The 13,211-nt window shown below is 43.9% G+C and overlaps 1 protein-coding gene across 1 annotated transcript in view; it reads right to left on the bottom strand.

Moving 5' to 3' along the window:
* Positions 1 to 13,211, bottom strand: part of USP3 (ubiquitin specific peptidase 3) — a 116,008-nt gene that overhangs the window by 6,963 nt on the left and 95,834 nt on the right. The window contains exon 12 of the mRNA XM_066274242.1: positions 492 to 610. Coding sequence (XP_066130339.1) covers positions 492 to 610 — 119 coding nt within the window. The remainder of the gene's footprint in view (positions 1 to 491; positions 611 to 13,211) is intronic.

A 13,211-nucleotide genomic window follows, 5' to 3' on the forward strand; every position in this document is an offset into this window, starting at 1 on the left:
GAGCTGCTCCAGGAAATTAATGGACCCCAAACAGGGGGCATGGAAATCTGATTTATAACCAATCAGAAGTATAGGCATCTAAAATGCAAAGAGGAGGTCAAGATAACTCCCAATGTGTAGGTCAGAAACATAAAGTAACAACCTGGGCTTATGATTGGCTCTGAAGTGGAGGGTGGTCTTGTGGCTGAGCTCTTAACCTGTGGAATCTGATGTTCCCTACAGATAGTGTCAGAATTGAGGTGAATTTGCAGGACACAGCTGGTGTGGAACTGCTGGTGGTGTAGGGTAGGAACCCCTCTCCACCTCCACACTAGAAACTGTGATCAGGACACCCTTAAGTGTGCATTAGCAAAAGGTTTATTTAGCTTTTACCAAAAACAGCAGAGAACCAATACAGAAGAGATTACATAAGTACAAAAACAATTTGCTTTTCATTAGTCATAAGCACATTTCCCTTGAAATTGCATTATAATTTGAAAGTCTACACTTACCTTGGGTAGTTTTTGAATCCAAAACTTTTTAGTAGACTTTTGTTTCTTTTTGCATTTGTGGCACATATATAACTCTGTCTCATCAAGTTCTTCTAAGTCAGTAAAACTGCGAAGACAATCTAAAACCAAATTGATTTTTGGCAGCATTATAACAGGAAGCCTTTAATAGAGGGAGTGTACTGTAGAAAAAAAGCCTGAACTTGGAGGCTGAACAATTCGGGCTCAAACCTGACCTGTATTAGCTGTATGCGACAGTGGAAAAGTCAGCCCTTCTCAGTTACTAAAGGAATCCTATAACAACAACAACACCTATTTTGAAGAAATGCTGTAAGGAAGACAAATAATGTAAATCAAGTGCCTGACATCTGGAAATGATCAATTAATGACAGTAGTTTTCTTCCAGTTGGTTTTTTTGTTTGTTTGTTTGTTACAGAGACAGAGAGAGAGTCAGAGAGAGGGACAGGGACAGACAGGAACGGAGAGAGATGAGAAGCATAATCATTAGTTTTTTGTTGCGACACCTTAGTTGTTCATTGATTGCTTTCTCATATGTGCCTTGACCGCGGGCCTTCAGTAGACTGAGTGACCCCTTGCTCAAGCCAGCAACCTTGGGTCCAAGCTGGTGAACCTCGCTCAAACCAGATGAGCACGTGCTCAAGCTGGCGACCTTGGGGTCTTGAACCTGGGTCCTCCGCATCCCAGTCCAACACGCTATCCACTGTGCCACCGCCTGGTCAAGCCCAGTTGGTTTTGTTGTTGGATTTGCTGTTATTAATGAAAGAATTAGTCTGAATAATTCTGGTAAAAATGGTTCCTTAATGAAATCAAGGTTCAAACAGCAATTTTCTTTCAAAGTTAACAAAAAAAGTCAAATTTAGATCAAACAGTTTCACAGTCGTAATTTATTAGAAAATAAACATAGATTACAGAAGGCTGTCTTATCCACCTTCTTACTGTATCTCCAACAAATCCTTTGTTCCAGACTCTACCTTCAGTCCCTTACATAAACCCTCTCTATTAGATTTGTGTAATATGGAGCTTAGTAAACTGGCTCCAAGCCAAGTCCGGCCACCTGGTTTTATACATAAAGTTTTGTTGGAACACACCCATTCCTTTATATTATATTATCTGTGGCTGCTTTTATGCTGCAGCAGCAGTTTAGTAGTTGGGACATCAACCTTTATATGCTGTAAAGCCTGAAAAGTTTGCCAACTCCTGGTGCAATCAGTAATATATTCAGAAGTCTATAAAGTATGTTTTATTCTATAGAGAATGAATATATTTGTCTTTTTAGAGAAAAATGTGAATGCCTTTGTACCCACCACTCAGGTAAGGACATGGATTCTCTCCAGCACTTGAGGAGCCAGAGGTGCCGTGAATGGTGCCCCTTAGAGCTGTGCGGTGGGAAGTCTGACTGGCCATGCGCAGGATCTCTCAGGAGTTTCCTGTGTACCTCTTCTGAATCACAAATCCCTCTCTCCCCCTAGAAGTGTTCATCATTTCTTTGCTTATCTTTATAGACCATATATATGCATCTTTAAACCTATGTTTGAAAAGCTGGGTAGCAAACACAAACCTAGCTATCTAAGGAAAAGCAACCCTGTCTCTGAACTCAGATTTCAGGTCATAGTAAGCTTTGGCTCCATGTCAGAGTAGAAGACAGAGCCCCTTCAGTGGAAGTTAGTGAAGCAACGTCTAGCAGGATACAGGGGTCCCAGGGGAACCCATGCATTCTTTTTTTTTTTAACTGAGGTGTAATTGATATATAACATTAGTTTTAGGAGTACAACATAATGATTTAATAATTATGTATGTTGAATAATGACTACCATAGGAAGTCTAGTTAACATCCATTACATAGCTACAAAATCTTTTGTGATGAGAACTTTTAAGATCTAATGTAGTAATAACTTTCAAATATGCAATACAGTATTTTTTTTAATTCAGTGAGCAGAGGGGAGGCAGAGACAGATTCCTGCATGTGCCCCAACTGGAGCCCACTAGGGGGCGATGCTCTTCCCATCTGGGCTGTTGCTTCATTGCTCAGCAACCAAGCTCTTCTTAGCGCCTGAGGCTGAGGCTATGGAGCCATCCTCAGCGCCCTGAACCAGCTTGCTCCCATCGAGCCATGGCTGCAGGAGGGGAGAGAGAGAGAGAGGGAGAGAAAAGAGGGGGAGGGCTGAAGAAGCAGATGGGTGCTTCTCCTGTGTGCCCTGGGAATCAAACCTGGGATGTCCACACACCGGGTCAACTATCTACCACTGAGCCAACCAGCCAGGGCCCAAATATGCAACACAGTATTAACATTTATTGTGGCCTAACATCTGATCTAACCTAGAAAATGTTCCATGTGCTCTTGAGAAGAATGTGTATTGTTGCTTTTGGCTGGAATGTTTGTTGTGTATATATCTATAAAGTCCATCTGGTAATGAGTCATTTAGAGTTGATGTTTATTTATAGATTTTTCCATCTGGATAATTTATCCACTAATGTAAATGGGGTATTAAGGTCCCTTACTACTACTGTATTGCTCCCTTTAGGTTTGTTAATATTTGCTCTCTATATTTAGATGCTCTTATGCTGGGTGTACATTTACAAATGTTACATCCTCTTATTAGACTGACTTTACATTTATATAATGCCCTTCTTTGTCTCTTATTACAGTATTTGTTTTAAAGTCTATTTTATCTAATATAAATACAGCTACCCCAGCTTTCTATTGGTTTCCATTTGCCTGGAATATCTTTTCCATACCTTCACTTTTATTTTCTGTGTGCCTTTACATCTGAAGCAAGTCTCTTATAAGTAGCATATAGATGAGTCTTGTTTTTTTTTTTTAATATTTTATTTATTGATTTTTTTTTTTAGAGAGAGAGAGGAGTGAGAGAGAGAGAGACAGAGAGAGAGAGAAGGGGGAAGAGCAGGAAGCATCAACTCCCATATGTGCCTTGACCAGGCAAGCCCAAGGTTTCGAACCGGCGACCTCAGTGTTCCAGGTCGATGCTTTATCCCACTGCGCCACCACAGGTCAGGCAGATGAGTCTTGTTTTTGTTGTTGTTGTTTTTTAATCCATTCTGCCACTCTCTTTTGATTAATTATTGATAGGTATATACTTAATACCATTTTGTTAATTGTTTTCTGGCTGTTTTATACAATAGTTCCCCTCTGTTCCTTTCTTCTCTTACTGTCTTCCTCTGTGGTTTGACAACTTTCTTTAGTGGTATGCTTCAATCCTCATTATTTTTCTGTCTACTATAGGTCTTTGCTTTCTAGTTACCATAAGACTTACCTATAACAACTTATATTTATAAGTCTATTTTAAGATGATAAATTTGGATGCATTCTGAAGCTCTCATTTTTACTCTCCCCCACCCACATTTTATGTTTTTTACATCACATTTTACATCTTTTTATCTTATATATCCCTTAACTAATTATTATTGTTATAGCTATCTATTACTTTTGTCTTTTAATCTCATATGAACTTATTACCTTTACTATATATTTACCTTTACTTATGAGATTATACTTTCCTGTTTTCTTGTTACTATATATTAACTTAAGGAAGTCCCTTTAACATTTCTTGTAAGGCTGGTTTAGTGATGGAGAACTCCTTTAGCCTTTGCTTGTCTGGAAGACTAACTTTGGGACTTCCGGTCAAGATGACAGTGTAGATAAATGCAGTACTCACATCCTCCCACAACTACAACCGAACTATGGAACAATCAGCATTCAGAATCACCTAAAATCTAGCTGAATGGTAGTTCCTAAAACTAGGGAATTAAAGAAGCCACATCAAGACTGGCAGAAGGGGTGGGGACCTTGAAGGGGCTGGTCCCTCCCACACCCACATGTATGTGGTTTAAAATCAGGAGGGCTGTTACAGCTGCAGACTTTTACCCTGAGGAGTGAGGGGTCCCATCCCCAAAGCCCAGAGTTCCAGTGCCAGGAAGAGAAGTCCCCAAAACTTCTGGCTGTAAAAACCAAAAGGATGGTGGCTGAGTGAGACAAAGGGCTTCAGGAGCCCCAGGCAGCTTCTCTTCAAGGACTCGCACACAGACTTACTTGACTCACTCCCTCTGAGCTCCAGAACTGGGGCAGCAGCTTGAAAGGAACCAGGGACATATGGAGAGGAACTGGATTGTCTAGCATCAAGGCAAGAGCTGAGTGCAGCTTTCTGCCAGACAAAAGTGATGACAGAGGTCATTGTTCCTTTTCTGAGACACCCCACACAGACACAGAGCCGGCAGGTGCCACATCTGAATTTCCATCAACCTGGCTCACACTGTTTGCCCCACCCTGGTGATTACGAGACCCGGCCCAACCAACTTTAGGGCTGACCCAAGCCATTTCCAGTGGCTTTTCCATACAAATGACCTGTCTTGGCTCATGCTTTGGACTCTCCTAAAATCTCTCAAACAAGCATATCTGGCCTCTGTATACCCCACGTTTCTTGCTAAGTGGCCCTAGGCCTGTCACTAGTGGCAGCCAGCCTTGGTTCACAGCTTGGCCTCTCCTGGGCACCTCAAAGCCCAGTACAAGTAACAGTCATCTGAACATCGCTCTGTAGCTTGTGCCAGGTGACCCCAGGCAGGGCATAGGCAGTGGCTGACCTTGTACCTCCAAGGAGGGCCCAGAGCCAGTGAACCTGGTGGACAGCTTCGGATCACACCAGAATACAACCCTAACACCTCCACGAGTAACACACTCAAGGGTCAGACTCAATGAGCACCAGAGCCCCAATGAAGTAAGTCTTGCTCCATAGGGTTGACTACTACATGGCAGTTCCTCCACTGTAGGCTCAGCTGGACCTCACAGCCAGTCAGCCTGGGGGTCAATCCCTCTCAGTGCCACCAACAACAGTCAAGGCTCAACTACAACAGGAGAGCAAACACAGTACACAAAGGGAAGCACCTGTACTGCCTGGTTCAGGTGACAGCAGGTGGTGCCACTGGGCCCTTCAGGATATTTATACTACACAAGGCCACTCTACCAAGTCTGGGAGATGCAGTAACTCTACCTAATACACAGAAACAAACACCAGGAAGCAGCCAAAAAGCAGAGATAAAAGAAACAGGTCCCAAATAAAAGAACAAGAAAACTCTCCAGAAAAAGAACTAAAAGAAAATGGAGGTAAGCAAACTACTAGATAGGAGTTCAAAGCCATGGTTGCTCAAGGAACTTAGAACAGCAACAAACATATAATAAGCATAAAAAAGGTCATAGAAACTATTAAAAAGAACCAGTCAGAAATGAAGAATAATTTATAGGAAATCAACAACAGAGTATATCAAGCCAAGAATCAAATCAGCGTTTGAATGTAAGAAAGCAAAAAAATAAAAAAAAAACTCAATCAGAACAGTAAAAAAAAAAAAAAAAAAGAATCTGAAAAATAAAAATGAAGACAGTGTAAGAAGCCTCTGGGACAATTTCAGGTGTACCAGCATTCGCATCATGGTAGCTGGGAGTGCTGGAAAAAAAAGAGAGCAAGAAACTGAAAACTCATGTGAAAAAATAATGATAAAAAACTTCCCTAACCTGGTAAAGGAAATAGCCATACAAGTCCAGGCAGCACAGAGAATCCTAAACAAGATGAACCCAAAGAGGTCCACACCAAGACCATAATTAAAATGCAAAAGGTTTTTTTTTTCTTTTTTTTTAATTTTTTTAAAATTCATTTTAGAGAGGAGAGACAGAGAGGAGAGAGAGACAGAGGGGAGGAGCTGGAAGCATCAACTCCCATATGTGCCTTGACCAGGCAAGCCCAGGGTTTCGAACCGGCGACCTCAGCATTTCCAGGTCGACGCTTTATCCACTGCGCCACCACAACAGGTCAAGCAAAATGCAAAAGGTTTAACCCAAAGAATCTTAAAAGCAGCAAGTTACTTACAAGGGAGTTCCCATAAGACTATCAGCTGATTACTCAATAGAAACTCTGCAGGCCAGAAGGGAGTGGCAATAAATATACAAAGTGATGAAAAGCAAGGACCTACAGCCTGACCAGGCAGTGGTGCAGTGGATAGAGTGTCAAACTGGGATGTGGAGGACCCAGGTTCGAGACCCCGAGGTCGCCAGCTTGAGTGCGGGCTCATCTGGTTTGAGCAAGGCTCACCAGCTTGAGCCCAAGGTCACTGGCTCAAGCAAGGGGTCACTTGGTCTGCTGAAGGCCCGCAGTCAAGGCACATATGAGAAAGCAATCAATGAACAACTAAGGAGCCGCAACGAAGAATTGATGTTTCTCTTCTCTCTCCCTTCCTCTCTGTCCCTTTCTGTCCCTCTCTCTGACTCTGCCACACACACACACACAAAAGAACCTACAACCAAGATTACTCTACCCAGCAAAACTATCATTTAGAATCAAAGGACAGATAAAGAGCCTTCCAGGCAAGAAAAAGCTACAGGAGTACATCACCACCAAACTGTTTTTACATGAAAAGTTCAAGGGTCTTCTTTAAGAAGAAAAAATGAAGATAAAAAATATGAACAATAAAATGGCAGTAAATACATATCAACAGCTGAATCTTGAAAAAAAAAAAAAGTAGAACAGAAACAGCTTACAGATATAGAGAACTTTTTAATGGTTCCCAGTTGGGAGGGTGTTGGTGGGACAGGAGTTATAAAGGTGAAGGGGTTAAGAAGTAAAAAATTGGTTGTTATAAAATAGTCAGGAATGAATATAAAGTATAGCACAGGGAAACGTCAGCAATATTTTAGTAACTATACATGGTATTGGAGGGTACAAGACTTTCAGGATGATCACTTAGTAAGTTATATCTAACCACTGGGTTGTACTCATGAAACTAAAAAGGTAAAACAGAATATAAATATACCATAATTTTTTAATGAAAAAAAAAATTATGCTAAGTAAAATAAGCCCATCAGAGAAAGACAAGTACCATATGATTTCACTCATATGTGGACTCTAATGAACAAAACGAACTAACAAGCAAAACAGAGACAGACTCATACATAGAGAGCAGGCTGACAGCTGTCTGGGATCGGGGGCTGGGTAAAGGGGGTGCAGGGATTGAGCTAAAAAGGAAAAGAACCCTCACGAACATGGACAACATTGCGGGGACTGCCAGGGAGGTGGGGGGTATAGGGGGATAAATGGTGATGGATCAAGACTTGCCTTGGGGTGGGGGGTGAACACACAATACAGTGTACAGAAATGTTCTGTAGAAACGGGCACCTGAAACCTGTATAATTATTTTCACCAGTGTTACTCCAATGAAATAAAAAAAAAATTTTTTTTTAAACTGTCCTTCAGCCTGACCAGGCAGTGGCGCAGTGGATAGAGCATTGGACTGGGATGCCGAGGACCCAGGTTTGAGACCCCGAGGTCGCCATCTTGAGCTCAGGCTCATCTGGTTTGAGCAAAAGCTCACCAGCTTGAGCCCAAGGTCGCTGGCTCGAGCAAGGGGTTACTCAGGCTGCTGAAGGCCGCGGTCAAGGCACATATGAGAAAGCAATGAACTAAGGTGTCGCAATGTGCAACGAAAAACTGCATCAATAATGATTGATGCTTCTCATCTCTCCTTTCCTGTCTGTCTGTCCCTGTCTATACCTCTCTCTGTCTCTGTAAAAAAAAAACACCAACCCCCCCCCCACACACACACACACAAAACTGTCCTTTAACTCTATATTATACATAACTTTGTCAGGTAGTGTATTCTTAATTCAAAGTTTTTCCTTCCAGGACTTTCTGATAGTCCTATGAAGGCTCTCCTGTATACAGATTGTTTTACTCTTGCCTTTATTTTTTTTTAGAGTAAGTTTATTAAAGCTGGGGAAAGTGAATATATAATAGAAAAAGCAATAGGCAGGGCTCCCATGGCTCTCTAGAAACCTTATGGGAGAAAAATGCACCTACACTGGGAAGTCAGAGAAAAGGGCTTGGAGACAGGCTCAGGGGGTTAGCCTGGGATGAGCTGCCCCTGCTCTTCCCCCCCTCCCCCCGTTGCAAGTCTCGTGGGTACACTTCGAGCTTAGGAGAAACACAAGGTAGTGGGGAGAGGAGGGGAAAGGGAAGGGAATGGAAAGGCAGGAAGGCAGGGGCATGCTCCTGGGAGGGAGAGCACCTCTTGCTTTTAAGAATCTCTCCTTAAAAAAAAAAAAAAAAGAATCTCTCCTTGTCTTTATCTTTTGACATTTTAATTACAATGTGTCTCAATTTGGGTGTCCTTGACTTTCTCTTATTTGGAACTCTGGGATTCCTGGACCTAGCTGTCCGTTTCCTTTTTCAGGTTAAGGAAATGTTCAGCTATTGTTTCTTCAAGTAAGTTTTCTGCCCCTTTCTCTCTTCTCCTTTTGAGACTACTGTAATGTGACTGTTAGTCTGCATAATGTTTTATAGATTCTTAAGCTATCTTCACTTGTTTTTCATCAGAGAATGGGCCTGCCATTTTCATCAGGCCTTCCTTCTTATTACTGCAGCTCTGGGTGGATGGATCCAGTGCCCGTCCAAGTTTACTGATCCTTTCTTCTGATCTGTCTAGTCTGCTGCTGAACCCCCACCCCCAACATATTTTTCAGTTGTTATTAAACCCTTCAGCTCTATGCTTCTGTTGGATAATTTCTTATACTTCTATCTTTGTTGAAGTTCTCACTGTGTTCATCCATTCTTCCACGATTGGTGAACATTTTTCTGACCATTATTTTGAACTCTTTTTTTTTTTTCATTTTTCTGAAGCTGGAAACAGGGAGAGACAGCCAGACAGACTCCCGCATGCGCCCGACCGGGACCCACCCGGCACGCCCACCAGGGGCGACGCTCTGCCCACCAGGGGGCGATGCTCTGCCCATCCTGGGCGTCGCCATGTTGCGACCAGAGCCACTCTAGCACCTGAGGCAGAGGCCACAGAGCCATCCCCAGCGCCCGGGCCATCTTTGCTCCAACGGAGCCTCGGCTGCGGGAGGGGAAGAGAGAGACAGAGAGGGAAAGCGTGGCGGAGGGGTGGAGAAGCAAATGGGCGCTTCTCCTGTGTGCCCTGGCCGGAATCGAACCCGGGTCCTCCGCACGCTAGGCCGACGCTCTACCGCTGAGCCAACCGGCCAGGGCCTATTTTGAACTCTTTATCAGGTAAATTACTTACTTTCATTTCGTTAAGGTTTTTTCCTGAGGTGTTTTTTTCATTTGGGACATAGTCCTCTGTTTCTTCATTCTGCTTGACTCTGTGTTGATTTCTAAGCATTAGATGAAACAGGTACCTCTCCCAGTCCTAAAGGACTGGCTTTGTGTAGGAGATGAACCTTAACTTTCAACCCTGCCCTAGCTCTTCAGTGTCTCTCAAAACTGTGATTATCTAAGCAGCCCATTTTACTTTTAATAACTCCCAGTAGTTTAGGGTGTGCCAAGGCTTGTCAGCGCCCCAAAAGGGAGGATCTCCATTAATCACTAGATTCACGCTGATTAGAAACCAGACCCCCCGACAGCAGGTTTTAAAGTATACAAATATATACAGTCCTGTGGGACCGTAAGCATAAGCCAGGGGTAGGGAACCTATGGCTCGTGAGCCAGATGTGGCCAGACACATCTTTAATAAAAAAAATAATAATAACGTTAAAAATATAAAACATTCCCATGTATTACAATCCATTCATTTCCTACCGCTCATGTTCATGGTTGCGGGTGGCTGGAGCCAATCATAGCTGTCCTCCGGGACAACACCAAATTTTTATTGGATAATGCATAACATACACAGGTAGTTGTGAGGTCAGGAAGTAAATTTCCCTCCTTTTAATCAAGTAGTCAGCTAGCTAATTGCAGAAACCCTTTTGACGAAGAAGATGGCTAAAAGAAAAAAAAGATGAGTATCGTACTTTTCATCAGGAATGGACAGAGGAATTTGCCTTTGGGGAGAGAGCAGGTTCTGCGTATGTCTAATATGCAATGATAAAATTGCATCGATGAAATGGTCAAATATAAAGCGGCACTTCGACACGTGCCATACTACATTTGCATTGAAATTACCAGCGGGGGACAGCAGGAAGAAAGCATGTGCAGAGTGCAAGCTAGTCAGCAGCAACTCCGTGTTTGGACCCAACAAGGTGACTGGAATTCGGCTAGCTTTGCTGGTGCTTTAGCAATTGTGAGAAACGGAAAGCCATTCACAGATGGGGAGTATGCCAAAACATTCATGCTTGATGTTGCCAATGAACTTTTTGGATAAAAACAAGATAATCAAACGAATAAAAGACACGCCTCTGTCGGCAAGAACTGTTCACGATCGTACCATCATGATGGCAAATCAAATTGAGGCAACACAAGTGAAGGACATAAATGCAGCACCATTCTTTTCTCTTGCTTTGGATGAGTCAACAGACATAAGCTATTTATCCCAGTTCAGCGTGATTACAAGGTATGCTGTCAGTGACACACTATGTGAGGAAAGTCTTGCTGTTTTGCCTATGAAAGAGACAAGAGGAGAGGATTTATTCAAGTCTTTCACTGAGTTTGCTAAAGAAAAAAATTACCGATGGATAAACTTATTTTGGTGTGTACTGATGGTGCTCCGTGCATGATGGGGAAAAACAGAGAATTCGTAGTGCTTCTTCGTGAACATGAAAAGAGACCCATCCTAAGTTTTCACTGCATCCTACATCAGGAGGCGCTTTGTGCTCAAACGTGTGGCGAGCAGCTTGATGAGGTGATGTCACTGGTCATTCGGGTGGTCAACTTTATTGTTGCCCAAGCTTTAAATGATCTCCAGTTTCAAACACTGCTGGATGAAGTTGGGAATAATTATCCTGGTCTACTTCTGCACAGCAATGTGTGTTGCTTGTCAGGAGGGAAGGTGCTCAGCCATTTCGTGGCTTGTCTGAGCGAAATCTGGACTTTTCTTGAAATGAAAAATGTTGAGCATCCTGAGTTAGCTAACACTGAGTGGCTCCTGAAGTTCTACTGTTTCGTGGACATGACTGAACATCTGAACCAGCTCAATGTGAAAATGCAAGGTGTTGGAAATATAGTCTTATCCAACTTCAACAAGCAGTGTTGCATTTGAAATCAAGCTGGGGCCCTGGCCGGTTGGCTCAGCGGTAGAGTGTCGGCCTGGCGTGCGGAAGTCCCGGGTTCGATTCCCGGCCAGGGCACACAGGAGAAGCGCCCATCTGCTTCTCCACCCCTCCCCCTCTCCTTCCCCACTGTCTCTCTCTTCCCCTCCCTCAGCCGAAGCTCCATTGGAGCAAAGATGGCCCAGGCGCTGGGGATGGCTCCGTGGCCTCTGCCTCAGGCACTAAACTGGCTCTGGTCGCAACAGAGCGATGCCCCGGATGGGCAGAGCATCGCCCCCTGGTGGGCGTGCCGGGTGGATCTCGGTCAGGCGCATGCGGGAGTCTGTCTGACTGCCTCCCTGTTTCCAGCTTCAGAAAAATACAAAAAAAAAAAAAGAAAAAAAAAGAAAACAAGCGCGGAACTCTTCATCGCTGACATTGAAACAAGTCGTTTACTACACTTTGAAAAACTGGGAGAGTTTAAAGATGCATGCACAGCAAGTGACCCTGCTCAACATCTTGATCCCCAGCAGCTAGCGGGCTTCACATCTAATCTCCTGCAGTCATTCAAAGCGCGCTTTGGAGAATTTCGTGAGCGCACTCATCTCTTTAAGTTCATCACCCATCACATGAGTGTGCAGTGAACAGTGCCGACCTGAGTTACATCCCCGGTGTCTCCGTCAGAGATTTTGAGCTACAAACTGCTGACCTAAAGGCTTCAGACATGTGGGGGAATATGTTCAAGTCACTGAACGAAGATTTGGAAAGACTTGCACAACAGCAAGCAGAGTTGGCGAGCAAACACAAGTGGGGAGAAATGAAAAAACTTCAACCCGTGTACCAGCTGATTGTCAAAACTTGGAACGAGCTTTCTGTCACATACCACACACTGAAGCATGTGAGGATTGCTGTACTGACAATGTTTGGCTCTACCTATGCATGTGAGCAGTCTTTCTCACATCAAAAGAATGTTAAGACCAACCTACAATCACGTTCAACGGATGAAAGTCTCAACGCCTGCATGAAGCTTAACCTCACCATGTATCAACCAGACTACAAAGCCATCAGCAAAACCATGCAGCACCAGAAGTCGCATTAATGGTAAGAAGTACTTTATTCATCACTGATTAGCAACAGCATAACAACGTTATTAAAAAGAATTCAGAGATTTATTATACTTTAAAAGTGTTGGTCTTACAAAAAAATGCACACATTTACTTGTATTTAGTGTTAAACATATTGTATGGCTCTCACGGAATTACACTTTAAAATATGTGGCGTTCGCCCTGGCCGGTTGGCTCAGCGGTAGAGCGGGGGACCTGGGTTCGATTCCCGGCCAGGGCACATAGGAGAAGCGCCCATTTGCTTCTCCACCCCCACCCGCTCCTTCCTCTCTGTCTCTCTCTTCCCCTCCCGCAGCCAAGGCTCCATTGGAGCAAAGATGGCCCGGGCGCTGGGGATGGCTCCTTGGCCGCTGCCCCAGGCGCTAGAGTGGCTCTGGTCGCGGCAGAGCGACGCCCCGGAGGGGCAGAGCATCACCCCCTGGTGGGCAGAGCGACCCTGGTGGGCGTGCCGGGTGGATCCCGGTCGGCGCATGCGGGAGTCTGTCTGTCTCTCCCCGTTTCCAGCTTCAGAAAAAGAAAAAAAAATGTGGTGTTCATGGCTCTCTCAGCCAAAAAGGTTCCTGACCCCTGACATAAGCCCTGCTGGCCACCAGAGCATGG

This window comes from Saccopteryx bilineata, chromosome 4 (assembly GCF_036850765.1).
Source record: "Saccopteryx bilineata isolate mSacBil1 chromosome 4, mSacBil1_pri_phased_curated, whole genome shotgun sequence".
Lineage (NCBI taxonomy): Eukaryota > Metazoa > Chordata > Mammalia > Chiroptera > Emballonuridae > Saccopteryx > Saccopteryx bilineata.